Below are 23651 nucleotides of genomic sequence, written 5' to 3' on the forward strand. Positions count from 1 at the left end.
GGGATGGGAAAAATCTTTTAATAAAAAGTCAAAATTTTTTATTTTGATTTGTAGTTTCATGCATGGAAAATGTTAAGACAGCCACAGTATGTTGTTTACAGCTAGACAGTCAGGTTTGGTTAAGGGTTACACTTTTTTTATGTAGTAACTGAATAACAGAATATTCTACCTGTGCGATCACAAATGAACTTGGATCAGAGATGTTCAAGTTAATGTATTTTATTTGAAAATGTGTTATGGGCATCTCCTATCCAACATAAGTCATCCAAAACTTTTTACAATCTTCACTGTTAAAAAAAAAAAAATGATCAGATAATTCAAATTGTTTATTCTCTCATAACCATCAGCCAGTCCAAGATAATGTAATAAAAGCCACAAAAGGACAAACATGACAAAGGCCAGTCATTTCAAAACTCAAGAACAGCAGTAAACTCCATACAAGTTAAATATACGGAGTGGATTAAAATGGCAATAGCTCACAAAAATAGAACAAACCAGAGATTAATGTGTTTTAAAGCAAACCAGGAGAAAGGTACATATTTTACATTTACACATTCCTATATTTTTCAATCCACATTTGCTATGAAACTAATTAAATGACAAATGGTTTTAATTATTCAATAAGCTATGCCCATGTAATTATCTTCAGTGTAATTACATTTGCCTTTAAATAACTCAAACATAAGATGAATAAAAGAAACTGTTCTCAGACAAGCTGAAGAGAAAGTGAGGCAAACATACGAAACATTATACATCATCCATTTTACACTACACAATATCAAGGAATATAGGGAGGGGGGAATGAAAACAGGATAGAACATCGTGTTTGCAAACTAAGTGGTTTTCATTGTGTCGAAAGTCATGCACCTCTCACAATTGTAATTTTCATTAAATGCTTCACAGTTGTATAGAATAAAATGGGGGCAGTAGCATTTGTGGCTTTCTCATCTCACCTCATTGCATGAGGTGAGATGCTGCATTATTAATTTACTTAAATAAGGATTAGGCTAAAGTGCATCTGCTTTTAGCAGTTAATTTCTTGAGTATTACCTGTAAACACGATGGGAACGCCTTTAAGTCACGTGACTGTTTTCGATTTTGTTGGCACCGGGATGAAAAATGACTTAAGTTCTTTGAGTTCTTTGTCCCAAACCTGTCGCTGTAGCAGGTGTGTCCGCTTTCATCAGCCTCTTTGACAAATAAGCAACCATCAAGTTAGAGGTTTTATTGCACAATATTATAAACACCACATTTAAAGTGAAAATGAATGATGTGGTTGGGAATTTGGGAATGAATGAGCCACTGACTATTTTAGGAAATTGTGTCACTGTCTATTATTCCATTGTCACCGAGCAAAAATGTGCTATGTGCAAACCAGTCCAGCTAACCTCTATATCTAATGCTTGGGCTCTGTTGCTTGCGTTATTAGTAGACCTGCACATGCCCATGCAAGGAGGTGGTGTTTCCCCCACAATCCACGTACTGGTACATCTCCTGGGAGACCTGCTCCGCGTGGCCAAAGTACGATGTCGTCACCGTCACCCTAAAAAATAACCAGAGGAAAGTACCACACATCAAACAACGAAGGTTGGATAAGGTGAGCTGTTCAGGATGACTTTGGTTTCTAGTTCCTGCAGCTGTGCAGAGAATCTGGCTGAGGAAGGTAGATAGAAGCCTCACTTCCTTAAAGAATAACTTCAGCTTCTGAAGTGAATGGAGCAGTGTGTGTTTAATCATTTATGGACAACACTGGATTTTACACGTGTGTAGAAGAAACTGATTTTTTGTTTTACTGTTCATATGGGGATTGTTGATAATACAATTAGAGGATGAACAAAGTTAACTTTTACCTGGTTTATAATTTGAGTTTACGTAATTATGAATATTTCATTGGGGCAGAATATTTCAAAATTTCTATTTAAATCACCACAGGTGGGTACCGGATTAAATAAATATCTAGAATTTGAACATATTCATTCTAAAAATGACATGGCAGTTATAGTCTAGATCATTTGTCAGCAGGGTTTTTACTTATCTTGGGTTGATAGAAAGTAAATTTTCAATGGCCTGGAACGACTTATATTTTACAAAGTGATTTCTAGTATACTTGTGTTATAGCTGCAAAGACTAGTCAATTAGTTGATATATTGACAATCTGAAGAACTAGAAAACGAAGCGGCAACTATTTCGATTATCCAATATTTCTTCAAATTTCCTTTTGTAAGCAAAAGCTTACCAACCATTGGTCCCCTTTTGGGATAAATACACTATCTTGTAAATGCACAAGACGCAAGGTGGCAATACACTAGCACTCACAAGTAGCCTTCAGCGTATTACAATTTTGTTTTGTCGTTTCGGCTCATCCCGTGAGTTCAGGGTCGCCATAGAAGATCATTGTCCGCATGCTGATTTGGCAGTTTTTACGCCGTAAATGTTTGCTGTATTCAATTTACATTCTGCTTGTGTTTTGGTTTTTTCTGAGCAGCTCTTCAGTTTTCAGTGTGGGGGAAACTATATGTGAGTGTGGAGGACAGAAATGTTAAAAAAACAAAACGTGATGAGTTAAAAGGCAGAAATCAATGACAGCATGTTACTGTAAAAATAATGTTTAAAACGATGTACATCAAGTCACACTTACTGCATCATGACCACTATGTTGTGAACCTTAATGGTTGGCAATGTGCAGTAGTCACTGTAAGAAAACAAATGAATTAAGATTATAAAAATGATTAATCTGTAAACAGTGCATTTTTAAAATTTCTAATAAGATACTTACAACATGTAACTCATCTCATCAGCAATAGTAGTGGGGACTGTGTAATCAATCTGTAAATAAGAAGAAACAACACAATGAGTAAAAAAAAAATCTTTTTTTATATATTAGATTCAGCTTCATTGTCATTACACACGTACAAGGCAACGAAATGCAGTTTAGTAACTAACCAGAAGTGCAAAATATACAGCGCCTACAGTATGTAGTTTATTGTAATAATGTAAACAAAAGCTTATTGATTAATACAGGTTTTTCCTTAACAATTTTCTTAATCAGTGGAGTGAAGTGGTACCAAGATTTGTGATGTCTGTGTTTGTGATGGATTTTAAACATTTGTTTAAAGTTCTGGATTGTACAAAGGTATAATTGACGTTTTTTTCTGTAGGCACATGATAGAAAGTTGTTAAGATGCCTGAGGTTCCTTGGTCTGGTCTGTGGGCGTAGCCACACTGATCTGTCGTGTAAGTCTTAACTAGTGCATCAGAAATCCTTGGCTTTTTCCTTAGACTCCGTTTTCTGTAACCCATAGTAGTAACGATTTCCTCACCAGCATAGCTATGCTGAATTTTGAGTGTGGTCTTTGTGTGCACGAGTTCTTTGGCCTACCTGCTTTTCATCCAGTAGCAGGATCACCGTGCTGTTTTTGAATTTGGCCTTGCCTATCACCGTCTTGGAGAACTGCACTTGTGCTGTGATGTTGGTCACAGATATTGTGTAGTAGTTATTATTGGTGATGTTTAGAGTGCTCTGGATGGAGGGGAACAAAAGTGACCGTTGTAGTAAGTCATTCTAAAATACAACTGACAATAAATGTACTTTTTTACCTAATGTGAGCTTCAGAAATCAGCAGAAGTTAGCTATACACTGATATATTTTCAAATCTAGTTGATAAGGATGCATAGAGCAACATAAGAATTCATTCGGAGTCGCCACTGTTTGGCATGTTTTTGTTCTTCACCACCTACTGCTAAATGCTCTACAGTATTCATCATGTTGTTGCTAACGTTGTCTAGTGTTGAGCAGTGAGACCGAACCAAGTACTGTGTGTTTATCACTATGAGCAGTCATGTGATCTTTTGTTAAAAATACTGATTCCAACTTTACAGTTTAAAATGTTATTGTACACCAGCCAAATTCTGAAGTTCTCCCACAGAGTATTATTAGAATTTCATCTTCAGTGACGGAAGCATAGCTGCATAATCGTACTGTAATGTTGAGAAAGACGATTCGTTTGTCCTGGTCATAGGAGACGTAGGCAGACTTTACTCCCACATAGGTGACATCAATGGAGCGAGGGAAAAGGAAGAAAACAGCCAGGCCACAGAGCAGCAGGCAAAGGACAACTGATATCGTGACATACAGCTTTCTGCAGGAGAGGGAAAAAGAGAAGTGAGACCCTGAAAGCAGCTGATTAGTTCAAAGTCTCACGCTACTGTGCATTCATTTCATTTCATCACACGGACGGCTAAGACGGTTGATTTATAAAAAGGGTTCTGGCTTACGTCCTGCTTGGCCTGAGCCTTTGGTCGCTGTATGGAATTAGAGCCACAAGCTGATTCTCTTGACCTAATGAACAACAACAACAAAAAAAGACAGGATCAGAATCAGAAAAGGATCATTTTGTATTTCAGTATGCTACTGTATACAACAGCTGTTACAACTTACTAAGTAAGCAGAGAGCGAAATAATAGGCTACAACCTTTTGAAAGCAGTGATATCAAGCAGATATCATACAAACTTGCAGATTTCTGAGTTCAAATCTTCCTTTTATTTTTCATTCCATTGAAACACAGCAGGAAAACACTGGACGGAAACACTTAGAAGGACTTTTATGCAAAATACAAACTCAGAGTCTTTAAGCCTGGTTTTAGAATTCTACACATCTGAATACAGGAACTGTGGGATTTTGCCCCCCATGACCTGTATGACCAGGATGACTGATTACAGCAAATGGGACTTCTTTCAGTATTCATATGAGCACTTGTTTGTTGCTTTAAGACATGTTTTTGAAGCATGTGAATGCTTCTTTACTTTTTTAATAGTACAAAACCATTTACCCGACTTTGAGCCATCGTGGTATCACCCTCTGTGTACCCATTTGGCACAGTAAAATTCTAAAGGGGCATGTGAAAATTGAACCAAAACTTGCCTGAATAGTGGAGAGTGAACTTTCTATTGATGGCTCAGCTTAGAGCTGCCCTCTGCAGCTTTAAATGCCCTGAAAACACTTTGCATACGAGTCCTTGTACACAAAATGTTTTTTCCAAATGATTTATTTCTCACTGCATATCTGTGTATTTGGGGTTCTTGTTCCTGTTTTTCTCAGACGTTTAAAGTCAGCACGGACAGGTTGGGAAAACAGGATGCCTGTTTTTGCACCAAAGCTCAGCAAATTTGGACTGAAAATGTGTAGATAGTTTAAATTGCCACATGTTGTCCTGATAAAGCAAATTAGCAAAGTTTTTGATGGGTGAACACTTAAAAAATAGGGATGTGATCATTGCTTAATTTTTCATGAATATTTCATGTTATATGGAAACAAAATATTCAGGGCATTGCTCTCTAGGCAAACATTAAAATGTGAGTAATAACTGATGAAAGAAGTATGTTTTACCTCGCGGGATCCTGCCGGTGCCCTGACACGTAGGGCACGTGACACTGTCACGTCCAGTGAACTCCACATAAGGGAACTGAGACACATCCCCGTTTTTAACTTCATCTTCTGCGTGATTGTTGCTGTACTCGCCAGAAGCTGTTAACGCATCCTTACTCTCATCTTTGTGCTTGGCCAAGTGTGACTGGGACTTGCCCATAACTGCAGTTGTCTGTGTGCAACACAAAATGTAGCATAATCAGAGAGAACCTGCCAAACAATGTTAGGAGCCGCAGGACATGCTGACTAACAACACATCTATTTCACAGCTATGTAGAATTGGGCCTGGACTAATTCCAGGAAGCATTTCCCAGGAGAAAACACTTTAGCTGGTGCACAGTGATGGTGAAAAACAAATGCACAGAATAAACCAAGTATTAGTTTACACTAGCATTGATATTTGTATTTTTTATGGACCAACAATTAACAACAAATAAATGAAAACTAATCGACAATTTTTTTTATTCTTACACTTGAGTAAAATTACGACTGTAGGACTTTTACCACACACAGAAATAGTATAGATTACTTTATAAAATACTTTACTACTTTTAGTAGTTGCAGTTAGCCACTACTGTACTTCTCTGTTGCGTCTTATTGTTGTACCAAACGTACCGTTGTCCCTAAACAATCCCACTCCAGGTGTGGAGTTTACCTGCCACGGACATCATTCTCCATACAACCTTGTACCACACTTTGTATTAGGCCAACGTTGTGCCTCACTCCCCAGGTAAACCATACATGGGGACCATTTAATAATAGTTTGACAAACCTAATTCTGAAGCTATTTTCCTGATCAAGTTTCCTAGAAGTTTGAGTTATAAATAATCCGGATCAGTATGGAAAAACACAACTGAGTCCGTTTCTGATTTGATAATTAGAAAAACAAAACCCAATTACCAAACCTACGCTTCACCGGATAACCAACATTTTTATCACATTTCTGACTTGAAGGTCACAGGTCACAGGTCAGTCTTGCAATACAGTAAGGTAACTTTTTTTATCGTGTTCTTTCCCCCCTTGGTATTCGAATCAAAAGACTCCTACTTTCCAGGTTATTGCAAATTTAGGTTTACAGTTTGGAGTTAAGTTAATAATCTGAAGTAGTCTCATATTTTTTATATCTTGAAAAAATAAACACCTCCTGTGAATAACAGAGAAAAAAAAGGTGTGAGAAGGTTTTGAAAAGCTCAAAGTAGCCAGAAGTCTCATCTTCAATCTTGTTGGTTTAAGTAGACTCGAGGTTTGCTAACTTCTGACTTTAATTAGCTAATGTTAATGTCTGTAGAGGAACCAAAACAATGCACATTTCAATGACGTAATTATTATAGAGTAGCACAATGCAATATTGTGTGTGTGTGTGTGTGTGTGTTTGTTACAAAAGACCGCTCGTAGTTTTATTTAAATGATCATCCAGACACACTTTAGGGCACATTTATACACGAAAGCAGTTAATCCCGAATGGTTCAGTCGCTTCAACCACTGGTAGAAACGGATCACTGTAGGCCAAAGCAACCGCTGCTAGTTACCGCTAACGTGACAAGCAAAGCGCATCATCAGGAAAAAACACCAAAAGCGAGGTGTCACAGTTAAACCGCAGAGACACGGTTCATGATGTGTGGCGTGAGATAACACGCAGCGAGCACAGGCCAGGCCGCCGCCATGATGCTGCTAGGCAGCCGAGGCTCAGCCAGGGAACACGGCGTACAGGCCGGATCAAAGCGGCTTCGATTCACCACCAGATGCCACATTTAATCACTTAGTATATTATTTGAAATCGATCGACGTAGCGACATGAAATTTGGTCTAACGCCCACTTGATTGATAAATGGCACGAATCGCTCGTTTGGGCGACCGCAGACAAACCGAACAAGCAGTGACGGCAAATCCTCCCCAGACAGTGAGCAGGCCACGCGCTTTTAGCCGTCACCAAACGTCCTACCTGTGTTGTACTTCACTCGGAGTTTTGTGCCATTCGCTGCACCGTCGCTGTTTTGTTGTGGTTAACAGCAGTGAGGAATGGAGCCGATTGTATCACACACACCCCCCCCGCTGCCGCCGCCGCCGCTCATTGGACCGTGTGTGTATGTGTGCGTGCTTCCTCCCTGCATCCTCCTCCATAACTAGAGTAACGGACATCCATACTCAATATGGCAGGTTATTCGGTACATCACGGTAAAAGTAATGCAGTGTAATATATCAGTTTTGGAATAAACACTGACGTCATGAATGGTGTTGAGTGTAAAGAACAGAAACACGCTCCCTATTGCACAGGCCCCAAAATGAATACACAGCTGAATGAGCCCTTCTCTAAACAAATGTAAGCAAAAAACGGAGGATTTGTTCGAGGCCCGTTTACTTAGACTTCATTCATGAAGTCTGCAGGTATACCTGCATAATGCAAAATGTAAAAACCGAGTGATGTACAACATGCTGTACCATAAAGTACAAAGAAACCACTAGAAACACACTATTTTAAAACTATTCTAAAAACTACTATAGGGATGCCTGCAGCGGAAGAAGTACACAGAAGTAGTACTTTATTTTCCGAAAGTATCAAAAGCATTTGTGTTTGTTAGGCAGAGTGACCTCTAACTTGTCAGTATCAGTAATGGTGTTCAGATAATAATATACTAATCAAGCAGAAATTGTCATTCTGCTCTTCCGGTCCAAGCCCGAGAGAAACTGGGCAGGGTTGCATCAGGAAGAATCATCGGTGCTCCCCTGTCCACTCTCCAGGACTTGGACACATTGAGAGCCAGGAAACGGGCAAATAAAATCACTACTTGACCCCATCTCGCCCTGGACTCAACCTCTTCCAGCTTATCTCCTCTGGCAGGTGCCACAGAGCTCTTACTGTCAAAACCACCAGACACCAGAACAGTTTCTTTCCTCAGGCCATTGCAGTCATTAACAGCTGACCTCATACATACTGATACATTGCTGATATACTATTGTAGACACTGGATACACTAACACTTAACCACTGCATGCCCACACAAAAACGCACACACTGCCCTTTAAGTACACAAGTGATTATGTTGGATCCGCCACACACCCTGCACCGGGGTCTGCCTTCTTTAGGCCCTTTTTAATTTATTCATTTTTTTTCTGTTTCATTGTTTGTTATATGTATTGTATTGTATTACATGAATTCCTTGAACATGTCCTTGAGAGCAACCAATGAATTAAGCAAAGTCCTTGTATGCCTTGCATTGCTTGTACCACTAATTCAGATTGTGAATATTCTTATACTATATAATATATGAAGTTTTGAATTGTTAAACTAGTCCAGGCGAAGTAGAAATTGGGGAGGGTTGCATCAGGATCAGGAAGGGCATCCAGTGTAAAAACATTACCAAATCTACATGCGGGCACTGAACTAAAAAAAAACAAAAAACTTACATTGTGGTAAACGCCCCAACTCAACAGCAGTGCTCCCTGCACTTTGTAATGGTTATCTCTGTTAAGTAATCTCTATTTGTTGCATAACCACTCACTCTTTCTCTCAGACGTATTATTTCCCTTTCTATTGTAGCTGAAGAATAATGGAATAAAATAGAAATATTAAAATAAGGTACAAATTTATTAAGTGCGGAGTTTGAGTAAATGTACGTACATTTCATTTGCTAATATACTGTTATGTGTATTATCTAATTCAGTCACTGATGCGCAACCATTGATGCAGCATTTTGATATTGTGGTGGGGCTAATTTAAAGCCCCTTACAGTTCAGTAGTTAGATCTTTAACAATATTTTAGAAACTGATTGTGTTTTATATTTAAAAATGTAACCTGAAACTTTCAATGTTAAAGTGAAGTGACATGCCTCAATATTTTCAGTTCAACTTAGTACTTAAGTAAATGATGACATTCCACCACCTTTATTATAGATACAGTAGGATCATTATTCATTCATTCATTCATATCTTTTATGGAGCATTTTAATATTATAGCTGGTCACAGTGAAGCTCATGTTTTATATACTGATGGGTCAATGAATGTAGACTATAAAAAGCATTATATTTTAAAAGTTAATAATATGTTTTATTTTTAAAAGCTCGGTGTGAAAATTAAGGCGCAACTTAAGCTGTCAACTAAATGTATTCGACTATATGAATTTTAGACAATTTCTTAAAGAGGAGTTTTTATACACTACAAAGAGGAAATGCTCAAGTGTAGCACAGATAATAAAAATCTGCAGGGCAGTACTTAAGTAAATGTAGTTGTACTGGAAAAATATTGACACTACAGGATATAAAAAATAATAACCTAATAATGTCAGACTTAATAGATGCTTGGCAAACTGTAGTGGAGCAGGGAGAGGGAGGGCTGGGTGGAGCATGGAGGGATTTTGAGTTTATATGTTCCCTTAATTTCCTAAAGTTAGACATTGAGATCACCACTAGTAATGTAAAAAAAAAAAAAAAATTAAAATTAAAATCTTTTTAATTTTAAAATTCACACATGCATGATGTCCTGATGCCAAGATCATGAAACCCTGCCTCTTAATAGTGGTGTACAGTACTTCTTTTTAGGAATGTTATACTAAAGGAATATGTATAAATTATTTTTTATCATCACCAGTGACAGAGTCCATCATAATTACCACACAAAAATACACCTTTTGAATGAAATAAAAAGTTGATGCTGTCAATTTAAGTTATGTAACAATAGCCTGAAGCCTTCAATTTAAAAGCGACAAAATTCTTAAATACATGAAACATTTTGGGCAGTAGATCAGGATTTCTAGTATGCTGCTGCAACAGCATAGAGACCAAAAGTAGCTTCATCCTCTGACCAACAAGCATCACAGCTAGTGTTTGGAAAGTTTGTCCCACATATACAGACGACGTCCTGGATGCAGGGGCTGCTGCAGTTCCTGGAAAATCTTGTCAGATGACAGAAACATGTGAAAGGGTTTTTCATTGTGAGCAAGCTTTGCCACGGACATGACCATTCTGACTCTTAATCATCTAGAATTCATCATATTATTAAATTAAGTCATTTAAATCACATGTTTATTTGTGAAGCCGCAATGAATGTTTTTTTTTAGTATAGAACGGTCAGAGCACTTTATTATATTAAAATAATTTATTCAGGATTATTTCTCTTAAAATGTATTTGGGACAGTTAAAACACCTGTTTTGAGACCAATGACAAGTAGAGAAAATTAAGAGCACTGAAAAAATAAAAACCTCAACTCACAAAAAACAGTCAACTCTTATTGTAACAACTTGTAGAGCTTGGATGAACCAGATGATGGCAGTGTGCTGCCACATGTGACTGTATGAGTCAGCAGCACTGAGCCAGGTGAATCCTCATGTCAACAACAGCATGGTCATTAATTCCTGTGAGCAAACATTACATTTATTTTAGTCAGTTTAATATCTCAATGATTTCATAGCAACCCCTCTGAATAATACACACAACCTAGCATGGCAAGAGAAAGGTGCACGTGGGAAATGGCTCATAAATTAGCAACACTCGCTCCAACTGTACTGAAAACCTCAAGTCAGGCTGATATTTGCAAATATCAATTAGTGTTTGTTTGAGTACCAGATGACTCTAGTTTAATGACTATATTGATTTTCAGTGTTCCCACTTTTTTGATTGTTTAACTTTGCGTCATTTTAGTCATTGTACAGGGCTGTGTGCAGCTGCCATCTGGTAGTCACATTAAAAATAATGGAAATCGCTGTTTGACACAGGTTGGCTGTAACCACGACCCACTTGGCAACATCAACATGTCACAACGCCACTGTGACAGAACTACATGACACAACAGCACCAGCAGTGGCCCCCAAATACAGATTTACTACTTTAGAGAAAATGTGTCTTTATTGATGTCCATTCACAGTCCTTTCTAAATGTTTTCTGAAGCACCTAGGCTCTCCAGGTAATTAAATGTGAACGTGCAACAAGAGCCAAGATTAACACGGAGGACCGGAATATGTGTACAATGCAGTGCAGATCTGGTGCTACTGATCGGAGAGTTCAGGGTCAGAATATTTCCTCTTCTGTTATTAGGTGGCTTGGAAGTTACACCAACTGTGCGGTGTTGGATTTGTCAGCTCACTAGGCACTTTGGCAGGAAACCAGGCATTGTTCCGAGCACTAGGTGCATCTAAAGGAGGCCATCAGTGCAGTTTCTTTTCCCTGACCAGGACCTGTTTTTGGTCATTTTTCCTCCCATCAAGTTAGAGATGTTTAACACTTGATTTCCGTTCTGTGATTGTTTCACTGGGCATTATAGATTGCACATCCTTTTTTTTTTTTTTTTTTTTTTTTTCCCTCTGGTGCTCTTTCCTGTTAGGAAGTTTGGGTAGGAAAATTGAGCCTTGCTGCACACTGTGTTATTCGGTCTTTTATGTGTTATACTCAATTTTCCAAGCATGGGAATATTGTCAATATTGTCAATATTCTTTACCTTAAAGCCATGGAGATTTGTGTGTGTGTTGTGATTGTTTTCGTGCAGTTAGTTTGCATCACATCGTGACGCCTAATAAACTGAGTGCAGTTAGCTTGAGAGAGGGAGGATTCTGGGCTTTCAGGCATTGTTGTTATCACAACCTGCCAAACCATCTAACCTAAGAAGTAAATGTGCTGTCAACATGCTTGTTAAAACTTCATGCTTGCCAGCAGGCACACAGGTTAGCTTCCTGCCCTGTTTATTCATGCAGCGCTGTGTCTTCCCTAATCTCAGATTCCTCTCCTTGTCACTGCAGCTCAGTACCGATACAGTCGTGTAGTACGCAGAGAGGGCTAATTCATTTCGAATCACCATGAGGCGTATGAAAACACCTCAGCACTAGTTTGAGGCGGCAGGTTAAAAGTGGCAGCGCTGGTCCAGTCTGCAGTGCGAGGAAGCTGCCTGTGTGTCCTTGATAAGGGGGAGCGAGCGGTGAGGACATGTCAGCCTACTTCAGGTGTCAGCACTTCAAACCAGAAGCACGGCTTCAGAAGGAATGTGTAGAACTCCACACTGCAGAGGTGAAGTAGAGGATATTTTGAGTTTATAGTATTTGATGAGCTAATGTCTGGTGTTAAATTGAAAATGAGTCTGCAGAGTGGTGGTTCACTAAATTTCCCGTCTTTAGAGTAGAACAAAACATGACGTTTCACCGAAACACTTCATGTTTAACTGATAAGCCTCTCGTTTTATATTACAGCCATTTATACCAGTCCAGTATAAGGCCGCGTTATTTCTGAAGTAGTCAAACATTTGATGACATGTAAAACTAGGCCTGTTTGAATTAATGGGAAATTACTAAAAAGGTTTTTATTTATATGTCCCAGGCTGAAAAACCGAGCAGCGTCATTGAAAATAAACGGTAGTGACTGCGCTCTCAAACACATTAACACTTTAATACTGCAGCACACTTGGTCTCAATTGATGGAATAAAGTTTTAAGGGATGAAACTGGTTCACATGGTTTTATGATATCACTAGCAACAATTTCTTCACAAAAAAATCACTTTGCTCGGCCGGGTGGCAGCACAAATAGCATTTATCATGGGCTTGTTTTGTCTGAGATCAAATATGGGGTCAGAGTGGAATCATCCCAAAAATTATCATAATGTAGGATTATGACTCAACACAAAATCTTTCCGTTTTGAAATTGATTCTCTATAGGAATTCTGCACTGCCAATAGAAATCAAATTTTTTTTAACAACAGCAGGCTGGAAAATGGCACGTTGAACTAAATTTTATGGGGATTCCTCATGGTCTGACCCAGCAAAAGGATTTTATTTTGCAAAGGATTCTACGCAGCAGAAACCAGAAGCAAGTGTTGAGAAAAGGATAAAAAAAGAATTAGCCACACGGCTGCACACTGCGTTTGAATCGGCTAAATATGTAGAACAAATTGAAACCCAAATTTGTAAATGAGTGATGTTTGGTGTTATGAAACTGTGATGTGGATTTTAACAAAATGTTGTTTTGAGGAATTTGATTGCCTATTTGCCACAGTGGCATGAAATGCATGCACGTGTGAAGGCATGTTTTCAGAACTGATCTGTAAATGTTAAAGTAAGTTTTCCGTTTGTTCCGACGTGCTTTTGCTTTGTGACTATGTATCATCAGATGAAAGAAATGCCTTTCTTTAGACATAAAAAATAAGGAATTTAGTTTAGACAACAAGCATTTGAACAACTCTTTTTCTTTTCACAATGTGATCATCTTTTTTTTTTTTCTTTCTCTCAGTTGTTACTGTTATGACACATGAGGAAAACATGGTAAATACAGCAGAAAGGCACCAGAGATGTGGGGATTTACAATAGCTGGGTTATTTTATGCATCCAGGCACTTAACCAACATTCATCGCTGGCAGTGCCGTGACACTTTAGAGACTGGATAGACCCCAGCAGGGAGCCTTGTCAGATGTTTCCAAGCATATCTACCATGCGGTGGAAGTGTACAATATCCTCTGGTTGTTGTTGCCTCGTGCAACCGACCTGTGATTCAACTCTGGCCCGTTCAGCCAGTGATGCTCGCATCTGTCTGACTCTGGCATGACATGCATCCACTGAAAGAGAAGATCTTAGCTGAGCTTTGGGATTAGCTGCAGGTTAAAGCTACATTGGGACCAATGTAGCCTAAGCAAAAGCCACTAAATCTGACATTTACTGTTTTAGAATTTTTAGAATCAGAAATGGTTGAATCACACAATGATTGGGTGCCTGCCAATGTGGACGGTTGACGCACATACTAGTTTCTGTCCGAATCTGCCAGCATGTTGTCTGGAGGCTGGAGCCTGATGGTTATTTTCCACTCTGCTTATAAAGCATGTCATCTTTGAACACCATGCAACATTTCTGATTAACGTGCGCTGGAATCCAATCTGATGCTCAATTTGAAAAAGGGAGAGCTACAGATAGAATACTATGGTTGCAATGCGGCAAAAACAATATCAGGATCCACAAAGACTGTTAGAAGGCCGATAAGAACAGGAAAGACGGAGGAAGAATCCCAGTAATTCAACTCATATATTCTCATGTCTGGAAGATAAGGCTTTAGCTGGGAAACTGATCGCCCAGTTTCAACTGCTTTCACTTAGAAACCAGTTATGTACGTCACTTTTTTTCTTCCTAAATTCTCAGTTGTGTGCCTTCTTGTGATCTAATTGGGTTCCCATTCTGGTCAAGGTCAGTTACTAAGGCAATCATCAGAAATATATTGCATTAATCTTCAGCTTTGGAGCATTGTAATCTGCTCCTATCACTGGTGGACATGAGGAATAGTTTCATTACACTCAAAACTAAGGCTACACTGAACATTTTTGTCACAGAGAAATTCATAATGAGTATCAGAAGTTTTAACGATGATCTAACTGAAAATGTGGCAAACACAAAAGTTCATCAGCCATCGAAGTAATACCAGCAGTGGAGTAAGAAACTGTCTTCATTATCCACCAGTGATTAGTGGCATTCAAGTCAGGACTAGGGGAAATTAGGAGGCCATGTAGATGGACCACACACTGGCAAAGTTGGGAGGCAGGTGCCTTGGCAAGGCTTGTTATGTCCCCAAACTAAATTTAACAAAAATGTAATTTTCATCATTATAAGAACCTCTTTGTGATCTGTCATTGTATGGCATAGTTAATAAAAAGCTAAATTATACTTTACCTTAATTAAAACATTTTTGTATACAGGGACTTTGAACAAAATCATTATTAAACACAATATTGTGGCTTTTATTTTGATTTCAACAAGATATTGCAGCTTGCCTCTTGACAAATTGACTATGCATCTCATCAGGTCTTATTATCACATGGCAATGGTACCAGTCCTGCATGGAGAGCAACAGTATTTAGATTCAAAAAATAAATGTACAAATATTTTTTGTGCAGCGTTCAGATGTGTAGAATACAAAAGAAAGAAGACGTACGGTAAGAGGTGCTCTGATGGCATAAAATAAAGGCTCTTTATTCTCTCTGAGAGCTTATTTTGATGTTAGCATGGCAAATGAAATATGGCAGTCCGCAGTTATTCTAATCTCTCTAATTTGCAGCTTGTATACGAGAGGACAGAGACAAAAATGGCTCGGCATTAATGCAGGGCTGGCTGAGTGGCTATCCGGCATGTTGGCCTGACCTTGACCTTAAAAGGTCTTGGTTCTTGGGCCATAGAGCTCTATGTATGACAGTATCAGTAGAAAGGATCTCTTTCTCCCTCATACTGTGCATCTACATTTATGTAACTTTATTATTGTATTTGCTATGACCTAAATTACATAAAAGAACAGTGTAAAGCAGAAACCCTGCTGATTAGAGAAGCCTAAATACCACAGTTACAGTTTTACCTGTTCATATGTGACATTCCATAATGAGGATTGCATGTACATTTAACACAGAGGGCATCTTTTCATGTTTGCTTTTATGTTTGGTAGCTGAAAACTAAGATCAATACATGTAGCTAGCGGTTATTTTAAAGCTGTCAAGTGTCTTCCAGACTGAAAGTGAAATGATGTATAGGCCTATGTATTAATAAGTTTGCTTGTACTACTGAAGAGTTTAATATTCATGTCATATTTCATTCACACCGCTTAATCTGTTAATGTAGCATACAGTGTGAAAATTGTCAAAAACTTCTGATGAATAGATTTGGAAAATAATTGAGTCAGAATTGTTTAACGAGAAATTATAGTGTTTTTCATTCTGGCTGAGGTCGCTCATGTGTTGCTGCTCTATTGACAGAAATGATTTTATTTCTGTGAGTAAAACAAAACACACAGAGCATTTTGCTACCTGGACTAGCTTTTGTGGTTAAGGATCTACTTCATCTAACAGGTGTTAGGATACAGAATCTAATTAAACACTTGCCACTCACCTGTGGTATGTAAGAATATGAATTATTTGGGGGTAATTATCTATCAATAACTATAATAATTCCCTATAGATGTACTAGGGATATTTTGTGTCCGGCGATGAGGTTTTTCCAGAAAAGCAGAGATTATTTTAGGTACCACACATGCACAAAACTGCACAACCTGGTAAGTGAGCGCAGGGAGTAAGGGCTGTCTTCACTCCAGTTTTTGTTTAAGTAGCATAGCAATGCCACATTGAGGAGTTAATGAGCTTTACATACACACACACACACCCATTTATATGCTTCCACTATAGTCCAGAACACGTCCTCACAAAAAAGTATACACACACACACACACACACTCTTCCCTGTCAAATCATATTAACATCAGGTCGGGCTGCTTTTTTTGAGCTGGTTGCTATGGCAGCAGTGAGAGAAAAATGGCCGTCCATGGGCCGTATAGGCGCCTCAACAACAGGGTGCAGCAGCAGGATTGGTGTAACCACAAGAGCTTGCTCCTCATTGCTTTACTTAATGTATTGTACGAGTGTGACTCGAGAATGCAGGCATAACTAAAGTGCACATTTGTCATTGTAAAAAGGGGGCACAGCCTTTTAGGCCTCCACATCTATCCATTAAAAGCATTGTAAAAGCTTATTCTGTTAATATTTCTCACTGAGGTAGCTGATCTAATAAAGCACCAGATGCAACGTTAAAAAAAATCTACTGCTACTAAAACCATTGCTTATTCGCTTTAGCCCATTTTCTTTTCCTAACTGTGTCTTAATAAGAATATTTGACTTGATAAAACTGTTTTTAATAATGATAAGATGGTGTAATCCATGCATGTAAACCACAAATAATACACATGCTAATTTCCTTAGTTTTTGGCCCCAGTTAAATCTAAATCAGTGTGTTAACTTTCTGAAGTCACACATACTGTCCCAAATCTAAAATATGCCCTCAGGAATCCTCCAGTCGAATTACATTAGTTTCATTTGGCACATGTCAAAATAATGAATATCTATTTAGGTCAGATTGTGCCAATGATGTTCTATAGAAAGTAATGATGCAATGCAATGATGTGATCATTGTGTCGTTGTTGTTTTACTGCTGTGAAAAAATGGGTTTGCCGAGGCATTTTTGTCATAATCTGGAAGCACATGTTGTTTACTGCTAAGTGAGCTGGAGTAAAATCCGGAATGAAGATCTCTTTAATAAAGTACAATAAGCACATAAGAAAAGTTACTACTGCATTTCTTGTCCGCAGTGTTACACAAATCACCAAGTTGCAGTGGCAACTTTTACCTTATACTGACATGTGACACCTCCTCCACTGTCTCATATTCATCTGAGGTGTCTATCTGCTGTAGACGTTTTTAAGCCAGGAAGATGCTGTATGCCTGCATCACACGGATGCAGAGATTTGGCATGTGGGTCAACGTTTTCTTTTTTTTTTTAGTGGCTTGGCAGGGTGGCCACTAAAAAGCAGCCCTATCTGACCTGATTTAGCTTCTGCCCCTTTAATGGCCGCTTTGGAAAATGACACTGACCCATATTCGTATGTGGCTATTCATGGAGAAAGTTGTTTAGGACACAAGTTTGTTCAAAACGATATGCTCAGAAATCAGATTATGTTTGTCAAATGTGAGCTTAATAATAACATCCGACTATGACATCACAAGATATTTTTAAGTGGGCATAAAAAAACAATCTCCCGTGTGGAGAGGAGAAAGCAATAACAGCTGACGTCTGAGGAATAAAGCACCAGGTGCTACTGTAACATCACATGCAGTTAACTGAAACCAAACTTGGCACGAGTGACTTGTCATTAACTGTCACAGCCAATAAAAGCTGCCCTGTTACTTTATCATTGCTCTGCTGTAAGAAAAGCAATGTGGCATGAATCCATGTTAAAGCACTGAAGCCTTTCATCCGTTTGAACCGAAAAATGGTTCATGTATTTAAGCGTAAAACGACCACAAAACCACCTGGTGGTAAAAAAAAAAATATTTATCGCAGTTTTAATACTTTGTTTATACGCCGGCCAGGCATAACATTATAACCACCTGTACAATGTAATGCAATCCAATAAAGTGGCTCTGCCATAAATTCTACTTTTACAAGGTTATAATTTCTCAGTTTTTAGGATGGAACTGTCAGAAATGTGGAATGTGTTTATTATTGAGGGCAAAGTGGATGGTGGAGTCATACTGGATGCTTCATAAGAACAGGTCCTCCTAATGCTTTGGACACCCCATTCATTTTAAATGGGGTGGACTGTGTGTTCACGCCCTGTCCATGTTGCCTGACAGACACCTTGCAGGTCCAAAGTTGTAGACAGCCTCTTCTTCTTTAACCTCATTTACCCCTGGATGTTTCTAATTATATTTTATACTTGTAGATTACAGTATATAAGCACTATACAAATGTAAGAAATCTCACAGACTGTAATTTCAGAAGGTAACTGTTGTTGGATGTGACAGACTGCAGTTTTCTTGATGGCAGTTGATGTATTTTACACCCACATGAAGCACTTTATTTGCAGATCAAACACAGTGCTGTATAATGACACAAGCATCTTTAAATGTCATCAAATTAAATTCAGGAAACATTTCTCATTGATAAATGAGTAATTTCTCATTGGTAAATGGCCACTTATATCCAACGCGCTTTACAGTGTTGATGGCTGCCATGCAATGTGCTCACCTGGCCCACCGGGGGCAACCTGGGGTTCAGTGACGACTTGCCCAAGGACACTTCAACATGTAGCCGCGAACGGGGATCGAACCCCTGACCCTGTGGTTCTTGGATGACTGAGCTACAGTCATTGACAACATTTAATTCATTTGCCCCTTTGAGAGGAGCATTAAATGTGTCTCAAGCTGCACTTGTCAGCGTTGTTTTTATCGCAGTGATTGCACAGATTTGTTGACAACAGACAGGTTGTTCATCCTGGTCAAAACATGGCTAAATTTTTTTTTTCTTCATGTTTTGTCAGATTGCCATTCTCCCATCTTTGTGCACAGCATAAACACTAAATATAGTAAACCTTCTTCTATACAGACCTATACAAAGACCCAGACAGATCCAATCAATAGCACACTGGTTTACGCTGCACTGCAATTTCTTTCTATTGATGTCTACATGTTTTCTTTGTCCATTTTTTTATATTACAGTCTCTCCTATCTCTTTATGTTACATGTCAGATTGTATGTGTTGAAAATCTATAGTTCCTAATATAATCATATAACCAGACTAATGTAGTAGTAATTACACTTTGAAATGAGTAAACTGAAAGGATGTAACAGTGGTTATGTCATGTCTTATGTTTTATATTGAACAATTGTTTTAATAATCATCTCAATTTTAAATGGCGCAAACAGCTCACACTGAACTTTGGGATCATTTTACTAACATTGACAGACACTAATGTGTATTTGAGGAATTTGTAGTTTAATTATTGAGTACGTCTACTTTAGAGATAAAACCCCAGAGTTTGTCTTCTCATTATCTGTTTGGCTTATAAAAATTTTAGGAAACAGAATCAAACACATAATCACAAAACAAAATATACAGTAAAAAACCCAACAGCTTTTATTCTTAACAAAAAAGGCTAAAACAACTGGAAATCCTTAAACGGAGAGTTACTAGCAGGTTTAGAAGTTCTAACAACAAGTACTGAAAAAAGTAGCTTTGATATGTATTAAAACAGACTCAGGATCAGTTAACTCAGGAAAACGTCCAGTTTCTAGGAGCCACAGCATCACTAGGTTATTTTAATGTTTTATTTTAATCACTCAAACCACTTGAAGAGGAGGTCTTGGACTCCTTTGACGACATACTGATGCTTCTCCAGTGTATACACTAATGCATCTTGATGCATCCCCTTGCAGGAAAAGAATTTCAGAATTGCAAAACATGCTGCTTTTTGTCTGGCCCCCTCCACCACTTTGACAGTAGGTTACATGCAGCCAGCCAGAATGCAGGAAGTGATGTAGCTGTAACAAAGTCGAGGCACAAGAGGTCTGCTGGCCCCTTTCGCAGACACACACACACACACACACTGATGACTGTAAGACGCTACCTTCAGTGTCCTGGCCAAGGCACCACTGACCCTGTGATTGGTCAACAACATTGCTCTACGCCCTGAGCCATGGCCGCCCCCTATATGAACCGGAGATGCTGTGATGTTGTGAGATACGTTGGGAAAAATGGACATAAGAGCAGAAAACCGAGCAGAGCTGTGACATTTAAGTAAATATCAAACTAATTATGGCATTAATATGCAGGTTTGTTTACTCTGGCAGTGGTACAAAGTTTAACATATTGATAAAGGATTCAATGAATTAATTTGTTGTATTTAATAGTGAAAGGTGAAAGTCGAGCTAGTGTGGAGGACTACGTTCAATAAATGGTGAACTAAATAAAGTAACGGCCTTTTTTCCCGGAGAAAACCTTTTGATGCTAATGGATCACGTTCCTGTGTGTCATCAGACTAATTGGCTTTGGCTAATGACCACTTGCTGAGGTTGACTGGGAGTGGCAAATTGGATAGAGTCAACCCTTTATCTTATGGTTTTCTTGACTCTAAGGACTACAGATCTATTTGCTTGCCCCGACTAGTTAGTTAGAGCACAGTTATTACACAAATAATGTATTTACTTTACATTTTTGTGGTTATGAATGCGAGACAGTGAAGAATAGTCCATTGTCACATTTTTTTGGTCCGAATTTACTTCATAGTTACAAAATAATTATACTTGGTGTATATATGGGTCTCCTGTAAGTATGCATGAATCTGGAGCTGTTCTCAGGAAGCATTAATATTCCAACCACTTTCAAATATTTGAAAGCAAGAATACACTTGAGATTTTGTTTGTCATTAGCTGTAGCTCCACATCTGCTGTGAAACTGAACATGAACATCTTCCCAATTTGAGAAGGGAACTTGAACACACAACGGTTAGTCCACTGGTCCGTGAGAGGACAACAGAATCCCCTACGGAATCTCGAGGGAGCTTTGTCGAGTCTGAGATATTAATGTCAGTTTGGGCTGAGTAGTAGTAGTTTGCAAAACAAGAACGGCCATTTTTCCATAATCAGAGCATTGTTTTAACCATTGACCTCAAAGAACACAGTAACACTACCCACTGATTTTATTACTATTTATAATAAAAGATATTGTGACTTAATAAATGTTGGTGTAATAACATGTTTTGCCATATTTACCATTGTCAGCATTGTTCAGAATGCATTGTTTTGTTAGCGGAGTAATTTTTAAAATGTCGATAATCTGCTTAGATGAACTCCTCTAACGTATTCATCTAGTGTATCAGTGTGTGCAGTGAGGATTTAGCTGCATTGTTTTTTCATGTTTAGTCACTCAACTTCTTGGAAATACAATATTAAAGCCCTTTAATTAAGAGCACTTTGAAATCGATACACATGGTTATAATACACAGTGCACTCACCTTAGCTGCTCTCAGAACACCCATGAATTCAGTCTTACTAAAGTGCTTTTGTTTTTTTGGAAGGTAAACTACTCAAAGTGGTCTGGCTTCAGTAGGATCAGAAAACTGTGTTTGTGCAATTTGTTTAAGGAATGTGTGTGTGTGTGTGTGTGTGTGTGTGTTTGTGTGTGAGCGAATATGACAGCTGGTTGATGGTGAAAGCGTGGATATACATTGGCGTATGTGCAATGCAATGTGTACACATTACATTAAGAGAGAGAGAACATTCACATCATCAAGTTCACTGTGCCTGCATATTACAGCAATTCTGAGTAAATATTTATCTTGCCATATGGCTTTCAGTCAAATGTTTAGAAATGGCTGCAGTCGTTCTCCCTGGTGGCAAGCCAGGGTCTGTGATCTGCATTGCAGAAGACTTCTGTAAAGATTTAGAAGTAGTCCAACCTCAGAGTTGATCTCATTAAGCCATTACCCACATTGTGCTTCTCTACAGATTCTTGAAGTTGGATTACAAGTCTCTGAGACTGGATTACTTTGATATGACTTGCAGAGTTTGACAACCACATGTTTCCCAATCAGATCTCATCTCAGTGTAAGTGAGTTAAATATTGTGAGATGGAGGGTATTTACACTGAGGGCCATAATAATGTCACGGAGGACAAAGGTCAACATGGTCAGTCTGAGCAGTCCTGAAGCTACACACGCACTCCAGTAAAAGTGCAATTGTTTTCCTTAAAATATTCCACACTACAAGCACTATTTTCAATCCTTTACTCAAGTAAAAGTAGTAAGCAGATTGTCTACATTTTACGTAAAGTAGAAATGTAACAGCATTCCACAAAGAAAACAGTGTATTTTATGTACAGTAATCACTAAAAAACAGCCTCTGTTGCTAAAGGTGGAGCTGATGTTAAACTCCATGTGCTGAGAGGTAGTTAATCCATAAAGATACATCAGCATTTATTGGCTCACAATATTCTTTTTATAAAACCATAAACTATCTTTACATTAAAGCCACTAGGTACTATAAATGTTGTTACTGTGAATAGTGATCATATTGGGCCTTAACTATAACTTTCTGATTATTAAGTTGTGCTTTGGAGTTGTACCTTTTTACTTGTTGAGCTTGTGAGGCTCACTACTTTGTACTTTGTACCTGTCGGAAGGGGAGACGGGGTTTGAACAATTTGAGTTTTTTTTGCCGTTCCAGGTACTTGTTGCTTTGCTTCATCTTTATCCTCCTTACACAAACCTCTATGCTTTGCTTGCAAATATTACTCAGCCCAACTGTGCTGAATCATCTCAGACTCCGTGGATACTGTACCACTACAGATTGTGCTAATCTTAATGTGAGCTAGTTCACTGTGAAACCGTCCCTAGTGACTTTGGCGCTCACTTTTACCACAGGCAGCAGCTTTGTCTGAGCAAAGATGTATGGGGACCATTTCACAGAATACAGCATTTAATCAATTTCATAACATTGTGGTCAAGGAATCAAACACCGCTTTCCTCTCTCCTCCTGCTGCAGAGTGGAGTGTTGCAGTAGTATATATGTAATTGTGTGCCACTGGCGTGTGTCGCTTCAGGCTCTTAAGCTTAAAATCTTTTTTCTGTCACATGAAGGGAGTAAAGAAAATACTGCGACTGTAGATAAACTATACATGTAAACAAACAATTTTTCTCTGTGTTGCGATGTCGGATGTCTGATGTTGAGCCTTGTAATCCATGTCCACATGAAGTTTTGTTAGTAGCGCCGATGTTTTTTTTTTTCTGACATTCTATGCTTTTTATGTCTGGATTTACGTTGCTGTGTGCAATGGAAATAAATGAAATGTAAGATTCTCCTACAATCTGTCCCTGTTCCTGCGGCTCCAACAGAGCTCCGGGCAAACCGAATCCATTACAAGATTATGTGTGTCAGTGATGTTGCTGTGAAGCAGTGCC

General features: G+C 38.5%; 1 protein-coding gene across 1 annotated transcript; it reads right to left on the reverse strand.

Annotated features, from left to right (window-relative positions):
• Nucleotides 1-311: 311 nt before the first annotated feature.
• On the reverse strand, nt 312-7534 carry tmem106ba (transmembrane protein 106Ba). The gene is made up of 8 exons (XM_067510851.1): nt 7369-7534; nt 5388-5598; nt 4276-4339; nt 3980-4139; nt 3380-3520; nt 2777-2826; nt 2639-2692; nt 312-1543 (listed from the first exon to the last, which is right to left on the reverse strand). Exons 2-8 carry the CDS (start codon nt 5584-5586, stop codon nt 1426-1428), a joined length of 786 nt encoding a protein of 261 aa, XP_067366952.1. The 5' UTR covers nt 5587-5598; nt 7369-7534; the 3' UTR covers nt 312-1425.
• Between the last annotated feature and the right edge of the window lie 16117 nt (nt 7535-23651).

The sequence above is a fragment of the Channa argus genome, chromosome 7 (genome assembly GCF_033026475.1).
Source record: "Channa argus isolate prfri chromosome 7, Channa argus male v1.0, whole genome shotgun sequence".
Classification (NCBI taxonomy): domain Eukaryota; kingdom Metazoa; phylum Chordata; class Actinopteri; order Anabantiformes; family Channidae; genus Channa; species Channa argus.